The 20,891-nt window shown below is 40.5% G+C and overlaps 1 protein-coding gene across 1 annotated transcript in view; it reads right to left on the bottom strand.

Moving 5' to 3' along the window:
• Positions 1-20,891, bottom strand: part of LOC133082989 (centriole and centriolar satellite protein OFD1-like) — a 58,232-nt gene that overhangs the window by 12,876 nt on the left and 24,465 nt on the right. Inside the window, 7 exon segments of the mRNA XM_061179654.1 lie at positions 1,121-1,221; positions 2,370-2,490; positions 2,974-3,579; positions 12,666-12,777; positions 13,308-13,438; positions 19,095-19,284; positions 20,321-20,412. Coding sequence (XP_061035637.1) covers positions 1,121-1,221; positions 2,370-2,490; positions 2,974-3,579; positions 12,666-12,777; positions 13,308-13,438; positions 19,095-19,284; positions 20,321-20,412 — 1,353 coding nt within the window.

Raw genomic sequence — 20,891 nt, 5'->3', positions numbered from 1 at the left:
ATATGCACAGGGAACTATATCCAATCTCCTGGGATAAACTATGATGGAAAAGAATATAAAAAAATGTATATAGGCGTATAACTGAGTCACTTTGCTGTACAGCAGAAATTAGCACCACACTGCAAATCAACTATACCCCAATAAGAAAAAAAAAAAAAGACTTCCCAATATAACACAGGGAATAAAGCCAATATTCCATAATAACTGTAAATGGAGTATAACCTCTAAAAATTGTGAACCACTATATTGTACATGGTAACATATAATATTGTACATCAACTGTACTTCAATTAAAAAAAAGAATGTTATATAAGCTATTACAGTATGTAATCTTGGAATTGATTTTTCTCACTAAGCTAATTCCGTGGAGATCCATGCAAACTGTTGCATGTATCAATACTCCGTTTCACGTAATTGCAGAGTGGTAGTTCATGGTACAGATTTGCCATCATTTGTTTAACCATTCACTAATTGAAGGATACCTGGGTTGTTTCAAGTTTCTGGCTATCATGAATAAAGCTTCTATAACCAAAAATAACACAAGACTTGCCAAGCCAGAAAGAACCTCAGAGCTGGTTGACTCTACATCCTTAGTTTAGACTGTTCTACCTCGGAGCCTCCTGCTTCAGTATAAGGCAGGGCCAAAGTCAGGAGACCAGTTTCTAGACTCTTAAGCTAAATACTCTTTTACCTCCACTCTCTAAGAAAGGGTTTTCTAAATCTGAGGCAATTGATGGAATCAGTATAATTTTTTAAAAAATAACTTTTTCACATTCCATAAAAGAGGAAAAAAAAGCAAAATTAAGAAGTCATTTAAATCTATTTAAATAGGTATTTTAAATCTGAGGCAATCCTAAACTTCATAAATTAAGGATTCATTTATGGGCTTAGCTCTGACTTTGCAATTAGTTATCATGAAATTTTTAATAAATGGAACTCAGAACCTGAAAATCTTTGTGATACAAAAACGAGGCACTATATCTGTACGTGTGGTTTTATCACAAAATAAAAATGGCCTAATTCGTAACTGCTTTGTTGTTTATAACAAGGGGTATGTTTTACCAAAACTAAATTTCTACATTTTGAACTTACAAAAACAAGTATTAATATTTAAACTTACATTCAAAAGATGGTTCAAATTCCTCACGATCCTTAAAAGCTAGTTTGGCCAGATTTGAAAATTCACTTGTGTCTTGAAGTTCTGTTTGTCTTTGATAAAGACTGGATGGGAAGAATAAAATTCAAGAATGTGAAGCTTTAATAATGTAAGACACAAGAGCACAGGGTGATGAAAAAGCCTTTTGTGACTCGAGAAAATGCTTTAGAAAATTAATTTTTCGTGGACTCATAGAGAATAAAAGCTACAGTGCACTGGGCGCTCTCCACGCACCAGGCATCATTACAAACAGTTAATACACTTTAACTCAGTCACTCCTCCAGACCACCTCATGCTGTGAGGTAGGTACTACCATTGTTCACAGAGGATAACAAGGCTGTTCCTAGGAGGAATTTTTTTTTTTTTAAAAGAACCAAAAAGTTTTGAAAGCAAGTTTTTGAAAAGCTGTGCACACCTTTAGCGTGAGCCAGCTGAAGATGCAACACACCACAGTGCCCTACCTCGGCCCACGTGTGTCCTGCCTCTCCTCTTGGCTTTAGCACAGAAGGAGTGATATAAAAAATATTACATACTTGAGGACCAGGACAGGCACATGTGGCAGTTTTCAACTCTGTACAGTAGAACTGCATCAACACATAGATGCCTAGGCCTGAGCCCAGAATGAAGGAGTCAGAATCTCCTGCCACGGGGACTGGGCCCAGGCAGGAGTCCCCCACGTGACTCGAATGCCAGCCTGCCCCTCCCTCCCCCGAGCTTCTCAACACACCCACCGCATCCTGCTTCAGCCATCATACCCTAGGACCCAATACCACTTTCGAATTTATTTCAATGATTTACAAAGTGGAACCTTATTTGCTTATATTTAAATGCCTAAATATTTGTGGCTTTTTAATGATGTATGAAACTATTTTAAGTTTACACTCAATTTATTTGGTTTTGCAGTCTGTACGTCTGTTTTATCTTTATAAACCAAGTCTATTCATGGAACTATGCAAATGCTTATTAATACCACAGTACCTATTCTATACATCAAGTTTAGCAAATGAGTCAAAATTACTCGTTTGCTAAAAGGAGTCTTTTTTTCCCCCAGGTAATTCAGATGATTCTCAAAGATCACACATCTCACAATCTGACTGCAAATTCTATACTGCCACACAGTCTTTAATATCACCTAAAAGACCCAAACACGCCATGACTGAGATCGTAGGCAGCAACCTGCGTTGGCAGAGGCTGGGCAGAAGGTGGTACATACCCGGCCTTCTGCTCTGCAGGGCTGGAGAGCGAGTGCACGGAAAGGCTGTGCCTGGACTCGGCAGGTGAAGGCTGCGGCGTTCTGTCGGGACTGGGGACAGCAGCGGGGGACTGGCCCAGACCTACAAGGCAGGAGGAACCAGGGTGAGCATGTTACAGATTGTGTGGAGAAGACAGCAGTGTGGTTTCTAAAGAGTTCTATTGCTTTGAAAATGAATTCTATCATCCTTGCAAACAGTGGAGTATGTGTGAATGATCCACAGAGCGGACAATTCAGGCACCTGAATGAAACTGCAGTGGTAACAAGGAAACACATGAAACTAACCAGCAGCCAAGGAAAAGCCACTGTCAGTCTCTGAACACCTTTCTGTGCCAAGCAAAACGCTGGCACTTGATGCTCTATACCATGGCCTCCCACAGCAACTGTGACTCGGAGGAGACGCCGTGGTTCCCCAGGAGCCCGCGGTTCAAAGGCAGGGCTCTCCTGGGCCCGGCTCCCACGACCTGCTGCCGTCCTGGCTGCGCTCTCACTCAGAGGAGAGGGCCGATGAGGACCAATCCACCCACATCCAGAGCATCCTGCAACCCCTGTGGCAGTAGCTTACCTTCCAGGTACATCTCACTATCAAGGCTTCTCCTTGCTTTGGGGAGGGGAGTGGAGGAGAGGCGTCCGGAGTCCGTGTCCTTGTGTGACCTTGAGGCTGTGCTGCCTGGCACCTCAGATACCTCACTCTCGTCCCCTCTATGCGCATTCAAGAGAGGCTGCTGAGAGGCAACTCTGTCCTCTGCAAAAACACACTTCTCAGGAGCACGTGCAGGAACATTCTTGAGAGCTCTCAGCAGGTGCAGGGAGGGCAGGCTCCTGGCTGCCGATGGGCTCTTGGCGGGGCACCGACTGACCCTTCGATGGTAGTTTTGGAAAGCTTTTTCCAAGCGCTCGGCCTCTTGCTCCAGCTCTCTCACCCTTGCCGTGGTATTGGCTACAAACTCAAGGTCGGAATCGGGGGAACTACTCTCCGTGCTGGCATTTGGGTAACTGGGGATCTGTGGTATAACTGGGACTGCCATCAATTCCTCTTGTCTCAGAGGATTTTTCAAGAAATCCCCACTTACGTCATCATCACGAGGTCCCTCCTTGCCACTCATTAACCCACTGATGGAGTGATTTAACAAAGACTGCTTCGTGTTGCGGTACACTTCATTCTCCAGAGCTATGGGTTACAAACAGACAGACAGTGTGAGACAGAAAGGGAAAAGGTGGAGAATCAAATTAAAATACATTGAGAATTTCTCTTCTAAAAAATCAAAGTAATAAGGGCAAACTGGCACATTAAACAGTTTGTGGAGGGAGCCATCAAGATGGTAGAATAGCAGGACATGACGTTCACCTCCTCCCACAAATACATCAAACATATCCACATGTGGAACGATTCTCACAGAATACCTACTGAACGCTAGCAGAAGACCTCAGACACCTGAAAGAGCAAGAAAATCTCCGTGCAACCAGGTAGGACAAAAGAAAAAAGAAAAAAAAAAGAGTGAGAAAGGAAGCGGGACAGGACCTGCACCCTGGGAGGGAGCTGTGCAAGAGGCCAGGTTCCTGCACCCCAGCAAGTCCCTTCCCCAGCGTGGAGATCAGCCGGGACAGACAGAGAGCTTCGGAGGAGAACGCAGCAACCAGTCTGCAGCAGCTAGGATGGAGAGAGACCTGCACAAAAGGTCTGTGCCACCGCCCTGTACTCCCCAGTCTGAGATGCGCGCCCGCCAGCGTGGGCCAGGGCTGGGTGCTGAAGCTCACACTTTGGAGATCAGACCCGGGGAGAGGACTGGGGTGGGCTGTGTGCAAACAGCCTGAAGGGGCTGACGTCTGATGCAACCACACCTGAGGGTGTATGCAGAGGAAGCCAGGCGCCACTGTTTGGGGGGTGCGCAAGGGGAGGGGTGGGACCCACCACTGCAGCCTTCTTCGCTGTGCATGCTCTAAGGCAGCAGGACACCACCTACACGAGCTACAGGAGCAGTCTCCAGCTGCCACCACCGCTGCCTTCCCAGGCTCCGGGAGTGGTCGCAAGCCACCACCGCTGCCCTCCCAGGCTCCGGGAGTGGTCGCAAGCCACCACCGCTGCCTTCCCAGGCTCCGGGAGCGGCCGCAAGCCACCACCGCTGTCTTCCCAGGCTCCGGGAGCGGTCGCAAGCCACCACAGCTGCCTTCCCAGGCTCCGGGAGCGGTCGCAAGCCACCACCGCTGCCCTCCCAGGCTCCGGGAGCGGTCGCAAGCCACCACCGCTGCCCTCCCAGGCTCCGGGAGCGGCCGCAAGCCACCACCGCTGCCTTCCCAGGCTCCAGGAGTGGCCGCAAGCCACCACCGCTGCCTTCCCAGGCTCCAGGAGCAGCCGCAAGCCACCACAGCTGCCTTCGCATGGTTCCAGGAGCAGTTGCAAGCCACCACCGCCGCCCTCCCAGGCTCCAGGAGTGGCCGCAAGCTGCCTCTGCTCCCACTGTGTGCTCCAGGGGTGCACGAGACCCCACTGCTGCCGAGAACTCCGGGACTGGGCAGCAGCTGCCGCGTCTGCACACCCCCCCCATCAAGGGGATAATGAGCAGCACACGTTGAGGAAAGAGGCGACAGGCATCCATACTAAAAACAGCTCTCATGCCAAAAAAATATTAAACCCACAGACGCTACACAGGGATGATGCCACATATAAATAGCCCTCTAAGACCACAGTAGATAACTGATTCTCCTAAACTCACAGAATAAGAGAAATATAAGTAAAATGAAGAAGCAGAGGAACCGCTCCCAGTTAAAAGACCAAGAAAATTCCCCTAAAAGAACAAAGAAACAGATCTCTTCAGTTTAATAGACACCAATTTCAAAAAGGAGATAAGGAAAATACTGAAGGAATTAAAACAGGATATCGACAAAAATGCAGAGTACTGTAAAAAGGAACTAGAAACTATAAAGAGGAACCAAGAAAAATTAGAAAACTCATTTACCGAGATGAAAACTGAACTAAAGGGAATGAATAGCAGAATGAATAATGCAAAAGAACAGGCAATTCCCTGGTGGTGCAGTGGTTAGGACTCCGCACTTTCACTGCCGAGGGCGCATGTTCAATCCCTGGTCAGGAAACTACGATCCCGCAAGCTGTGCAGCATGGCCACAACAAAACAAATAATGCAGAAGAACGAATAAGTGATCTGGAAGATAGAATAATGGAAATCACCCAATCAGGACAGCAGACAGAAAGCTAAATGAAAAAAAAAAATGAAACCAATATAAAAGAACTATGAGACAATATAAAGCATGCCAATCTATGCATAATAGGGATTCCAGAAGTGGAAGAAAGAGAAAAGGGGATCGAAAATGTATTTGAAGAAACTATGGCTGAAAACTTCTCAAACCTCAAGAAGTAAACAGATATCCATATGCAGGAAGCACAGAGGGTCCCAAACAACGTAAACCTAAAGAGACCTATAGCAAGACATATTATAATAAAAATGGTAAAAGTTAAAGAGAAGATGCTAACAGCAGCAAGAGAAAAACAAGGAGTTAATTACAAGGGAACCCCCATAAAGCTATCAGCTGACTTCTCTACACAAACACTGCAGGCCAGAAGGGAGTGGCGAGAGATTTTTTTTTTTTAAAGGAACTCATTTATTTATTTATTTATTATTTATTTTTGGCTGTGTTGGGTCTTCGTTTCCGTGCGAGGGCTTTCTCTACTTGCGGCAAGTGGGGGCCACTCTTCATCGCAATGCGTGGGCCTCTCACTATCGCGGCCTCTCTTGTTGCGGAGCACAGGCTCCAGACGTGCAGGCTCAGTAGTTGTGGCGCACGGGCTTAGTTGCTCTGCGGCATGTGGGATCTTCCCAGACCAGGGTTCGAACCTGTGTCCCCTGCACTGGCAGGCAGATTCTCAACCACTGCGCCACCAGGGAAGCCCGTGACAGATTGATTCAAAGTTCTCAAACAGAAAAATCTGCAACCTAGGATACTCTACCCAGCAAAATTATCATTTAGAATACAAGGAGAGATTAAGAATTTCTCAAACAAGTAAAAACTAAAAGAATACAGCAACACTAAACCTATCCTAAAGGAAACATTGAAAGGTCTTCTCTAAATAGAAAAGAGGAAAAAAGCAAATCAACTAAATAAGCCAGTACACAGATTAAGAAAGAATCAAAAAATTTCTGTGAAATGACGATAACCATAATGAACAGCAAAAGAATGAATATAAAGATGTAATAGAGGACATCAAAATCTTAAAATGTGGGGGAGGAGATTAAGAAAATGTAGATTATTTTTTCATTTCCTAGAATGCGTTTCAGCCTATATGGCTGCCAGTCTAAGGCAACCAGATACAGAATGGGGTTAACATACTTGAAAACAGGGTAACCACAAATCAAAAACATACAACAGATTCACAAAAAACAAAAACAAGAGAACATAAGCATAATACAAAAGACAATCATCAAACCACACAAAGAAAAACAAAACCAAATGGACAAATATAAAATAAATGGGATAACAAGGCTTAAAATTGCAATAACTACATATCTATCAATAATCATCTTAAATGTAAACAGACTGAATGCTCCAATCAAAAGACACAAAGTGGCAGATTGGATTAAAAAGAAAACAAGAGCCTACAATAGGCTGACTACAAGAGACCCACTTTAGGGCAAAGGGCACACACAGATTGAAAGTGAGGGTATGTAAAAAGATATTTCATTCAAACGGAAATGACAAGAAAGCAGGGGTTGCAATACTCACATCAGACAAAATAGACTTTAAAACAAAGGCCATAAAGAAAGATAAAGGAGGACACTATACAATGATAAAAGGATCAATACAAGAAAAGGATTTTACAGACATCAACATATATGCACTAATACAGGAGGACCCAAATACATAAAACAAATATTAACAGACATAAAGGGAGAAACTGACAAGAATACAATAATAGTATGAGACTTTAACATCCCACTCACATCAATGGACAGATCTTGTAGACAAAAAAAAAAAAAAAAATCAGTAAGGCAACAGAGATACTAAACAACACAACAGAACAGTTAGACTTAACTGACAGTTTCAGAACACTACATCCAAAACAAAACAAAAAGAAAACCAGAATACACATTCTTCGCAAGTGCACATGGAACATTCTCTAGGATTGACCACATACTAGGGAACAAAAAAAGCCTCAACAAATTTAAGAGTACAGAGATTATCTCAAGAATCTTTTCTGATTATCTCAAGAATCTTTTCTGATTATCTCAAGAATCTTTTACGATGGCATGAAACTAGAAATCAACCACAGAAAAAGAAATGAGAAAAAATGATTACATGGAGACTAAACAACATGCTACAAAAAAAGCAATGGATCAATGATGAAATCAAAGAGGAAATTAAAAAATACCTCGAGACAAATGACAATGAAAACAAAACCATAAAAAATCTATGGGACATAGCAAAAGCAGTTCTTAGACGGAAGTTCATAGCGATACAGGCCTTCCTCAAAAAAAAAAAAAAGAGAAAAATGTCAAATAAAAAACCTAACCTACCACTTTAAAAAATTAGAAAAATAAGAACAAACAAAACCCGAAGTCAGCAGAAGGAAGCAAATAATAAAGATGAGAGAGAAAATAAATAAAATAGAGATTAAAAAAAATAGAAGAAGTCAATAAAACCAAGAACTGGTTCTTTGAAAGGGTAAACAAGATGGACAAACCTCTGGCCAGGCTCACCAAGAAGAAAAGAGAGAGAATCCAAATAAACAAAATAAAGAAGGGAAAAAGGAGATATAACAACCAATACCACAGAAATACAAAAAACCCTAAGGGAATATTATGAGCAATTAATATGCTAACAAATTTGACAACCTAGAGAAATGGACAACTTTCTAGAAACATATCCCACCAAAATGGGATCAAGAAGAAATAAATAATTTGAACAGACCGATACTAGAAGTGAAATAGAATCTGTAGTCAAAAAACTCCCTACAAACAAAAGTCCAGGACCAGATGGCTTCACATGCAAATTCTACCAAACATACAAAGAAGACCTTATATTGATCCTTCTCAAACTCTTCCAAAAACTTGAGGAGGAGGGAACACTCCCAAAGACATTCTATGAAGCCACCATCACCCTGACACCTAAACCAGACAAAGACATCACCAAGAAGGAAAATATCTTTGATGCATGCAGATGCAAAAATCCTCAGCAAACTATTAGCAAACCGAATCCAACAACACATAAAAAAGATCATACACCACGACCAAGTGGGATTCATCGCAACTTCACAAGGATGGTTCAACATACACAAATCAATCAATGTGATATACCACATCAACAAAAAAAAGACAAAAACCACATGGTCATCTCAATAGATGCAGAAAAAGCATCTGACAAAATTTAATATCCATTCATGATAAAAACTCTCACCGAAGTGGGTATAGAGGGAGCGTGTCTCAACATAATAAAAGCTATTTATGACAAACCCACAGCCAGTGTAATACTCAACAGTGAAAAGCTGAAAGCCTTCCTGCTAAAATCTGGAACAACTCAAGGATGCCCACTCTCATCCCTTCTATTCAACACAGTACTGAAAGTCTTAGCCACAGCAATCAGACAAGACAAAGAAATAAAAGGTATCCAAATTGAAAGGGAAGAGGTAAAATTGTCACTATATACAGGTGACATGATACTATATACAGAAAACCCTAAAGACGCCACACAAAAACTACTAGAACTGATAAACGAATTCAGCAATGCAGCAGGATACAAGATTAACAGACAGAAATCTGTTGCATTTCTTTACACTAACAATGAAATATCAGACAGGGAATGTAAAAACACAATACCTTTCAAAATCACACCTCAAAAAATAAAATACTTAAGAATGAACCTGACCAAGGAGGTGAAAGACTTATATGCTGAGAATTATGTAAAGAAAACTGAAGATGATTCAAAGAAATAGGATGATATCCCATGCTCTTGGATTGGAAGAATGTTTTTAAAATGGCCATACTACCCAAAGCAATCTACAGATTTAATGCGATCCCTATCAAATGACCCATGACATTTTTCACAGAACTAGAACAAATAATCCTAAAATTTATATGGAACCATAAAAGATCCAGAATTGCTAAAGCAAACCTAAGGCAAAAACACAAAACAGGAGGCATTACCCTCCCAGACTTCAGACAATACTACAAAGCTACAGTAATCAAAACGGCATGGTATTGGCACAAAAACAGACATATGGATCAATGGAACAGAATAAAGAGGCCAGAAATAAACCCACACACCTACAGTCAATTAATCTTCAACAAAGGTGGCAAGAATATACTTATACAACGGAAAAAGGACAGACTCTTCAGCAAGTGGTGTTGGGAAAGTTGGACAGTCACATGTAAATCAATGAAGTCAGAACACACCCTCTCACCAGACACAAAAATAAACTCAAAATGGTTTAAAGACTTAAACATAACACATGACACCATAAAATGCCTAGAAGAAAACACAGGCAAAACATTCCCTGACATAAATCTTACCAATGTTTTCTTAGGTCAGTCTCCCAAGGCAATAGAAATAAAAACAAAAATAAACAAACAGGACCTAATCAAACTTACAAGCTTCTGCACAGCAAAGGAAACCATAAAACAAAAGCCAACCCACAGAATGGGAGAAAATATTTTATAACTATGCGACCAAAAAGGGCTTAATTTCCAAAATATACACACAGCTCATACAGTTCAACAACAAAAAAACAAACAATCCAATCGAAAAACTGGCTCAAGACCTATGTAGAGATTTCTCCAAAGAAGAAATACAAATGGCCAATAGGCACATGAAAAGACATACAACATTGCTAATCATTAGAGAAACGCAAATCAAAACTACAATGAGGTACCACCTCACACCGGTCAGAATAGACATCATTAAAAAGTCTACAAATAACAAATGCTGGAGAGGGTGTGGAGAAAAGGGAACCCTCCTACACTGTTGTTGGAAATGTAGGTTGGTACAGCCATTATGGAAAACAGTATGGAGGTTCCTCAGTAAAAACAGAATTACCATATGATGCAGCAATCCCACTCCTGCGCACGTATACAGACAAAACTCTAATCCAAAAAGATACATGCACCCATATGTTCAGAGCAGCACTATTTACAATAGCCAAGACATGGAAACCTAAATGTCCATCAACAGATGAATGGATAAAGAAGATGTGGTATATATACACATATACACACACACACAATGGAATGTCACTCGGCTGTAAAAAAGAACAAAATAATGCCACTTGCAGCAACATGGATGCAACTAGAGAATATCATACTAAGTGAAGTAAGTCAGAAAAAGAAAACAACTACCATGTGATATCACATGTGGAATCTAAGATATGTTCATTTGTGTCATATTTACAAAACAGAAACAGACTCACGGACAAAGAGAACAGACTTGTGGTTGCCAAGAGGGAGGGGGTTGGGGGAGGGATGGAACGGGAAGTTGGGGTTAGCAGATGTAAGTTATTATATATAGAATGGATAAACAACAAGGTCTTACTGTAGAGCACAGAGAACTACATTCAGTATCCTATGATAAAGCATAATAGAAAAGAATATCAAAAAGAATGTATATATACGTATAACTGAATCGCTGCTGTACAGCAGAAATTAACAGTTAATCAACTATACTTCAATAAACAAAAATAAAAAAATAGTTTGTGAAACCACGGTCATAACAGTAATTATTAACATTTACTTGAGAGCTTATGTGTACCAGCTACTGCTTCATATGCCCTCATTCGTAACGTATGTTATTATTTCACAATCCATTATGCATGACCTTGAAATCTAAAAGCTTTGAGAAATGAAAAGGTATTTACAATTAGGGGACAAAGCCTAACCAGACTTGAACTCATGTAGTTGAAAAACCTGACCTGAACTGATATAAACCCATTTATAATCTTTACAATTATTCCACTCAGCATGAATGTTCACACATCTGATTTCAAAATAATGTGTCTCACTACAGGATGCCGCTCCCAAACTCTCAGGGCTGCGGCAAAATCCACTGCCTGCAGCCTGAGTCTCAGATAAGGAGGACATGCGGTCAGGCCACCACTGTGGGCCCAGAACTCTCACAGTTCCCACGTCGTGGATGGCGGACTGCAGCTGAATCCCCCAGTTAGCGAGGCATCGAGTCACTGCGCTGGCCTAATAAAGCCAGCAAATGTGACCACTCCTCTCCTGCAAGGCCACCTTGATGATACCACGGGACAGATGCTTGTGATGTCCATCTTCCAGAAGTTTCCATCCTCATTAGCTTCCATCCTCATCCATCAACTATTTCTAATGATACGAGCTTGGTACAGTTTCAGCTGTGGGCAGTTTGGCAAAGGCAGAATTGTGGAAGGAAAATGAGGAACGGGAAAGAGCGGAGATGAGTAAAAAGACCAAAATAAAAGTGGTGTGGGGAGAAGGGGCCAAGGGCCTGAGTGGGAAGAAGGAACTGAGGAAGGCTCAAAATCACAAACACTCAGGAACTTCCACTGAGCTTGAAAGCAGCTAAAGAAAGTGTCTAAGCCTAGGAACACTTGTTATGAAGGAAGAGGGGCAGATGTCACGCATCCACAGGAAGACATAGTAATAAGATGATAGCAGTGGCCATTTCCCCAGTGTTTTATATGCCCCAGGCACTGTACTGGAGCCAGTCACCTTTCCCCTTCGTCCTCCATGGCACAGAAGGTATTATTATCCTCATTACAAAGGGGGAAACTGAGGCCCAAGGAAGTTAAAAGCAACATGTCCAAGGCCAAACAACTAACTTCAAAATTGGAGTACAAAACCAATTTTCTGATTCCAGTGGCAGTGCTCTTTCTGCCAGGGCACTCTGCTTATCCGACAGGTGTATACACCTGTCAAGGAGTATATAAAACCACTAAAGAGTAGACCGCTCTTATTATCAGGGTAGCAAATAAAAAAGGAAAGCCTAGGTCCAGGATGAATTTGGGGGCCTCTGCATCACTACCACACCTTTCCTATCTGGGGTATGAGGCTCCCCCAAGCATGGGGCACCTGTGAAAGCAAGTCACTTTAGCTGACGACCTGGCTGGTATCCATGAAACGGACACGGAGTTTGACTTCTAAGATGGCCCATGTCTCTACGGCTTTACCCCTACTATGAGAATTACTAAAAATTCAACGAGTAACAATTATTACATTTCCACAAACGTCAGAAGTTTTACACACACACACACACACACAGGTTAAAAATGTCTCTAACCTATCTGAGTTTGTTTCAGTTGCAATTTCAAATCGGTAAGCTGCACAGTTAATCCCTGGACAGAAGCATCGTATTCTAGTATCTGGGCCTTCAGCTGGGCAGAGTGCTCAACCTGCAGAGAATTAGAGAAGAAGAAATCAACGTAAAACAGATCACAGCTCACTTCAAAGGGAACAATTCTCTCGTTGCGCTTATTCTCTTTTTTTGTTTTGCCAATTCTGAGCAGCTTTACACCCGTAACCCACAGGGTCCCTTTAAAATGACGACCGATAACACAAGTTTCCATTTCTTCTTACACGCATGTCAGAGCGGCTACTCCAGGGCATGGGCAGACACCAGAGTGAGGGCAGCAGTATTTCCAAGTCACAGGGTGAGAATTGCGACACTTCCACTGTGGGCACCATCAGGACTTGGAAAATGTTGTGTTTGAGTTTGCTTGCCTCTGGATTTTGTGACTATTATGAATATAAAGTCACATGACCACTGGACAGTTCTCTCAGATGAGAAAGGACACCCTTTAGCACCTTGAGGGATCTCTGATGTTAAAATAAATCCCACTTACACCAGTGTGGCGTGTGCCAAGTTCACACGTCTACGCAGTGGACTGGCCTGACCCCTGGGTGCTCAAGGAGAAATACTCACTTCACTTTGCAGCTGTTTTTGCAGAGCTTGTTTCTGGGTTTCAAACTCCTTATGCTCAAAGGTGATAGCATCTTCTCCTTTCTTTAATTCTTTCTGAAAAATCAGCAGTTTAGGAGATGGCTGAGCTATGCCTAAGAAGGTAGAAGAGCCTGGTCGTTACCACCCCGAAGTGTTCTCATTTCGCTTGACTTTTTTTTCTTTTAGTTTTTTTTTTTTAATTGAAGTTTAGTTAATCTACAATGTTGTGTTAGTTTCAAGTATACAGCAAAATGACTGAGTTATACATATACATAATATATATTTTTTCAGATTCTTTTCCATTATAGGTTATCACAAAATATTGAGTATAGTTTCCTGTGCTATACAGTAGGTCCTTATTGTTTATCTTTTTTTTAAAAATTGGGGTATAGCTGCTTTACAATGTTGTGTTAGTTTCTGCTGTACAGCAAAGTGAGTCAGTTATACATATATCCACTCTTTTTTAGATTTCCTTCCCATTTAGGTCACCACAGAGCACTGAGTAGAGTTCCCTGTGCTACACCGTCAGTTCTCATTAGTTACCTCTTTTATACATAGTACTGTATATATGTCAATCCCAATCTCCCAATTCATCCCACACCCCCTTTCCCCCTTGGTAACCATAAGTTTGTTTTCTATATCTGTGTCTCTATTTCTCCTTTGCTAATAAGGTCATCTGCACCATCTTTCTAGATTTCACATACAAGTGATATCATATTTGTCTTTCTCTTTCTGATTTATGCCGCTTGACTTTTAAAAGCAGCCAAACAAGTTTCAAATTGTTCTTCCTTTTTTTGTAGTCTATCAAATGTACTACAAGCAATTCTGACTCACAAATTTCAAAACAAAATAATTTAATGAACATAAATGCAAATTTTACCATTCTTGCGTCCTTCTCCACATAACAGAACTCTTTCAAATCCTCATATTAACTGGAAAGCCCACCTCTTCTCCCTTCAGAGACAGATAAGGAGTGTTCTATCAAAACCTGTCGGGACAATACTACAAAGCTACAGTAATCAAAACAGCATGGCATTGGCAAGAAAACAGACATATGGATCAATGGAACAGAATAGAGAGCCCAAAAATAAACCCACACACTTATGGTCAATTAATCTTCTACAGAGGAGGCAAGGATATACAATGGAAAAAGGACAGTCTCTTCAGCAAGTGGTGTTGGGAAAGTTGGACAGCTACATGTAAACCAATGAAGTTAGAACACGACCTCTCACCAGACACAAAAATAAACTCAAAATGGCTTAAAGACTTAAACATAAGATATGACACCATAAAATGTCTAGAAGACAACAGGGGCAAAACATTCTCTGACATAAATCATACCAATGTTTTCTTAGGTCAGTCTCCCAAGGCAACAGAAATAAAAGCAAAAATAAACAAATGGGACCTAATCAAACTTACAACCTTCTGCACAGCAAAGGAAACTGTAAACAAATGAAAAGACAACCTACAAAACGGGAGAAAATATTTGAAATGATAAGACTGACAAGGGCTTAATTCCCAAAATATACAAACAGCTCACACAGCTCAAAAACAAAAGAACAACCAAACTGAAAAATTGGCAGAAGACATTTCTCCAAAAAATAAATACAGGTGGCCAACAGGCACATGAAAAGATGCTGAACGTGGCTAACTATTAGAGAAATGCAAATCAAAACTACAGTGAGGTACCATCTCACAGCAGTCAGAATGGCCATTATTAAAAAGTCTACAAATGACAAATTGCTGGAGAGGATGTGGAGAAAAGGAAACCCGCCTACACTGTTGGTGGGAATGTAAGTTGGTGCAACCACTGTGGAAAACAGTATGGAGGTTTCTCAGAAAACTAAAAATAGAATTACCATATGATCCAGCAATCCCACTCCTGGGCATATATCTGGAGAAAACTCTAATTAAAAAAGACACATGCACCCTTATGTTCATAGCAGCACTATTCACAATAGCCAAGACATGGAAACAACCTAAGTATCCATCAAGAGATGAATGGATAAAAGATGATGTGGTACATACATACAATGGAATACTACTCACCCAGAAAAAAGAATGAAATAATGCCATTTGCAACAACACAGATGCAACTAGAGATTATCATACTAAGTGAAGTAAGTCAGAAAGAGAAAAACAAATACCATATGATATCACTTATATGTGGAATCTAAAATATGACACATGTAAAGCAACTATACTCCAATAAAAATTAACTTTAAAAAAGTAAAATAAAAGGTGAAGTGACTTGAAAGAAGTAAAAAATAAAATATGACACAAATGAACCTATCTATGAAAGAGAAACAAAATCAGGACATAGAGAATAGACTGGTGGTTGTTAAGGGGGTGGGCGGGTGGGAGAGGGTAGGAGTGGGAGTTTGGGATTAGCAGATGTAAACTGGTATGTATAGAATGGATAAACAACAAGATCTTACTATATAGCACAGGGAACTATATTCAATATCCTGTGATAAACCATAATGGAAACGAATATGAAAAAGAATGTATATATATCTATAATTGAGTCACTTTGCTGTACAGCAGTAATTAATGAAACATTGTAATTCAACTATACTTCAATAAAAAATAAATTAAAAAAAATATCCAACAGAGCAAAGACACACACACACAAAAACTATCAACAAACAAAATCAAAGACAAAAGACAAGGACGTGCACTCTCACCACTTTTATACAACACTGCTGTGGATAGGACTTCCAAATTATCAGAGACAAAAAAGATATAAAAGGAATCCAAATTGGAAAAGAAGTAAAACTGTCACTGTTTGCAGATGACATGATACTATACTTAGAAAATCCTAAAGATGCTACCAGAAAACTTACTAGAGCTCATCAGTGAATTCAGTAAAGCTGCAGGATACAAAATTAATACACAGAAATCTCTTGCATCCCTACACACTAACAATGAAAGATCAGAAAGAGAAAATAAGGAAACAATCCCATTTACCATTACATCAAAAAGGATAAAATACCTAGGAATAAACCTACCTAAGGAGGCAAAACACCTGTACTCTGAAAACTATAAGATACTGATAAAAGAAACTAAAGATGACACGAACAGATGGAAAGATATACCACGTATTTGGATTGGAAGAATCAATATTGTCAAAATGACTATACTACCCAAGGCAATCTACAGATTCAATGCAATTCCTATCAAATTACCAATGGCATTTTTCACAGAACTAGAAGAAAAAAATTTAAATTTGTATGGAAACACAAAAGACCCTGAACAGCCAAAGCAAACCTGAGAAAGAAAAACGGAACTGGAGGGACTTCACTGGTGGTGCAGTGGTTAAGAATCCACCTACCAATGCAGGGGACACAGGTTCGAGGCCTGCTCCAGGAAAATCCCACATGCTGCGGAGCAACTAAGCTCATGCGCCACAACGACTGAGCCTGTGTTCTAGAGCCCATGAGCCACAACTACCGAAGCCCGCGCACCTAGAGTCCGTGCTCCGCAACGAGAAGCCACCGCGATGAGAAGCCCATGCACCGCAACAAAGAGTAGCCCCCACTCGTCACAACTAGAGAAAGCCCGCTCACTGAACGAAGACCCAACACAGCCAAATAAATTAATTAATTAAATAAATTTTTAAAAAAAAGAAAAAAGAAAAATGAAACTGGAGCAGTCAGACTCCCTGACTTCAGACTATACTACAAAGTTACAATAATCAAAACAGTATGGTACTGGCACAAAAACGGAAATATAGTTCAAAAAACAGGAAAGCCCAGAAATATAGTTCAAAAAACAGGAAAGCCCAAAAAACAGAATGCCCCATGGTCAATTAATCTACAACAAAGGAGCAAGAATATACAATGGAGAAAAGACAGTCTCTTCACCAAGTGGTGCTGGGGAAAGTGGAGTTACATGTAGAAGAATGAGATTAGAACATTCTCTAACACCATACACAAAAATAAACTCAAAATGGATTAAAGACCTAAATGTAAGGCCAGATATTATAAAACTCTTAGAGGAAAACATAGGCAGAACACGCTGACATAAATTGCAGTAATATCTTTTTGGATCTACCTCCTAGAGTAACGAAAATATAAAAAAATTTTTTTTAAATGGGACCTAATTAAACTTAAAAGCTTTTGCACAGCAAAGAAAACCATAAACAAAATGAAAAGACAGCCCACAGAATGGGAGAAAACATTTGCAAATGAAGCAACCGAAAAGGATTAATCTCCAAAATATACAAAACAGCTCACACAGCTCAAACAACCCAATCAAAAAATGGGCAGAAGATTTAAATAGACATTTCTCCAAAGAAGACATAGAGATGGCCAACAGGCACACAACAAGATGCTCAACTTTGCTAGTATTTAGAGAAATGTAAATCAAAACTACAATGAGTTATCACCTCACATGGGTCAGAATGGCCATCATCAAAATGTCTATAAACAGGGCTTTCCTGGAGGCATGGTGGTTAAGAATCCGCCTGCCAATGCAGGGGACATGGGTTCGAGCCCTGGTCCGGGAAGATCTCACATGTTGCGGAGTAACTAAGCCCATGCGCCATAACTACTGAGCCTGTGTTCTAAAACCCGTGAGCCACAACTACTGAGCCAATATGCCACAACTACTGAAGCCCGCACACCTAGAGGCCATGATCCACAACAAAAGAAGCCACTGCAATGAGAAGCCTGTCCACCACAACAAAGAGTAGCCCCCGCTCTATGCAACTACAGAAAGCTCACGTGGAGCAACAAAGACCCAAGGCAGCCAAAAATAAAATAAATAATAAGTTTAAAAAAAAAAAAGAAAAAATTCCTTTAAAAAAACTGTCTATAAACAATAAATGCTGGAGAGGGTGTGGAGAAAAGGGAATCCTCCTACACTGTTGGTGGCAATGTAAATTGGTTCAACCACTACAGAGAACAGTACGGACGTTCCTTAAAAAACTAAAAATAGAGCTACCATATGATCCAGCAACCACACTCCTGGGCATATATCCAGAGAAAACCATAATTCAAAAAGATATATGCACCTCAATGTTCACTGCAGCACTATTTACAATAGCCAAGACATGGAAGCGACTGAAATGTCCATCAACAGAGGAATGGATAAAGATGTGTTACATATGTACAACTGAATACTACTCAGTCATAAAAAAGAACAAAATAATGCCATTTGCAACAACATGGATGCAACTAGAGAATATCATACTAAGTGAAGTAAGTCAGAAAGAAAAAGACAAATATCTTATTATGTCACTTGTATGTGGAACCTAAAAAAATGATACAAATGAACTTATTTACAAAACAGAAACAGACTCACAGACTTCAAAAACAAACTTATGAAAGGGGAAAGGTGGGGGGAGGGATAAAATTAGGAGTTTGGGATTAACATATGCACACTACCACATATAAAATAGATAATCAACAAGGACATACTGTATAGCACAGGGAACTCTACTCAATGATCTGTAATAACCTATATGGGAAAAAAATCTGAAAAAGAATGGATATGTGTACACGTATAACTGAATCCCTTTGCTGTATACCTGAAACTAACACAACATTGTAAATCAACTATAATATATGATAAAAATTAAATTAAAAAAAATGTTTCTTCTTACACTACGAATTATGGAATAGCAAGCAAAAAGAAAGGAATTTCAATCTGAGAATCTTAACTTTATAAAATCTTCCCAATTGTAGCCTCCCTTAGAGCAGTTCCCTAATATGAACCTAACATGAATTACAAAAACAGGCAAATCGGAAAAAAAAAAAGACTTACGGTTTAGGAGATTCAAGTTTTCACTTTTCATGTCTTCCAGTTGTTGTTTAAGTAGTTTATTTTGCGTCTCAAGTTCCAGCTTCCCTTCTTTCAGTAGTGAATAGTTGCTCATCTCTTTAACCTTCTTGCTCAGCACGTGGTTTTGCTTTGTTAATGCCAAACACTGAGCTTTGACAGACTCCAACTGAAGCTGGAATTGGAAAAGGAAAACTTGTATTTGAACAGTGACTTTACAGGACTGCATAGGTAAATGCTGGCAGGCTGCTCTCAGCTGGGCAGCATAATTTAATTACGGTCACTTGACTGAAGTGTGGTTCTCTTCAACAAGACAACCCTAACTACAACTTCTGCCCTGGAGCTGGGGATGGGGCAAGCTCATCCAACTCGATTTATGCAGAACCCTGTCCTACAAAGCAAGTCCTTTGGATTATCACCCCACTTTCCAGATGTAACTGAGGACCCAAAAGCCATCACAGAGTTAATAATGTGTCTATTTTTTAATATGAAAAGGTAAGATAGATACCAATAACATGCTGTGAGGTGCTTTCCTTTTCTTAGTCTAATATATCTCATGTTTGGAGACACGAGCCTATAAATTTCTTAAACAAGTCATCACAGTTGGAAAAATAAATTTTATATACAGAACGTATTTTAAGTTCCTGAAGGTCCAGTCCTGTCCTTTGGACAGCAAGCACACAAATGGACAGTAAAAAAGTAACAGTATCATGGGAAAAATGCCTCTCATTTTGCTTTAATCTGTGAGATCCTGATGTAGTGATAAGAATTTTCACCTGCTGCTGAGGGGAAGGGAGAAGAGGCTGAGTAGATACTAGTATACACCAGCCACCTGCTATGGGCCAGGCGCAGTAAGCCAGCTCACTGAAGTCCCTCAACAACCATGGGATGTGGGCACTATCCCAGAGTTTACGGAGAAGGGATTTGAGGTCACAGACCTTGCCCAGAGGCACAAAAGCAGTGAGGGAGACACACAGGATTCAAGGACGACTCTGGGCCCCAAAGGACATGCTCTTTCTATGCTTCTCTAGGAGACTAAGATTGAAATAAGGAACTACTGAATTAAGTTCAGCCATCACCCTCTGAGTCATATAATAAACAGTCCAAAAATACCAAGAGGATAACTCGAGATAAATTATGTATGACTGAAGCTACAATTTCCCGTGTTGTCTAACAACTATTTCAAAAAAACCAATAGGTTTAACAATTACCTCAAGTTCTTTCACACGATTTACAGAACGATCCAGTTCTTCCTTTTTAAAATTAAGAGTCGCAAACTCCTCTTGGAAATGTATAGCTTTTTCTGAAAGACAGAGACAACCAACTAAAGATCATAAAGTTTTCCCAGTGAATATAAAAATCATTTAATCATTTATAGCCAGTATGTCAGACCTAATGACCATTATTTCATCATCTAAAATAGCAGAGGGAATTCCCTGTCCGCCCAGAGGTTAGGACTCCACATTTTTACTGCCGAGGGTGCGGGTTTGATCCTTGGTTGGGGAACTAAGATCCCGCAAGCTGCGTGGCACAGTAAAAAAAAAAAAAAAAAAAAAAAAAAACACCACACACACACACATACACACACGTAAAATAGCAGATATTTGGGTCAAAAAAAAAATCAGCGAGCGATAAGTAAGCCCCATTACTCAATAGGTGATGGAAAGTCAGTTGTAATGGTCATACACGTGGTGAACCTCCTGCTACACAAGTCACCAGAGTTACACCATCTGCACAGAGTGCGGGGCCCTCATGCCAACGGCTCTGAACTTCCTTAAAGAC

The sequence above is a fragment of the Eubalaena glacialis genome, unplaced genomic scaffold (genome assembly GCF_028564815.1).
Source record: "Eubalaena glacialis isolate mEubGla1 unplaced genomic scaffold, mEubGla1.1.hap2.+ XY H_3, whole genome shotgun sequence".
Classification (NCBI taxonomy): domain Eukaryota; kingdom Metazoa; phylum Chordata; class Mammalia; order Artiodactyla; family Balaenidae; genus Eubalaena; species Eubalaena glacialis.
Note: the sequence above shows the minus strand (reverse complement) of the source record. Positions and strands in the feature narration are given on the sequence as shown.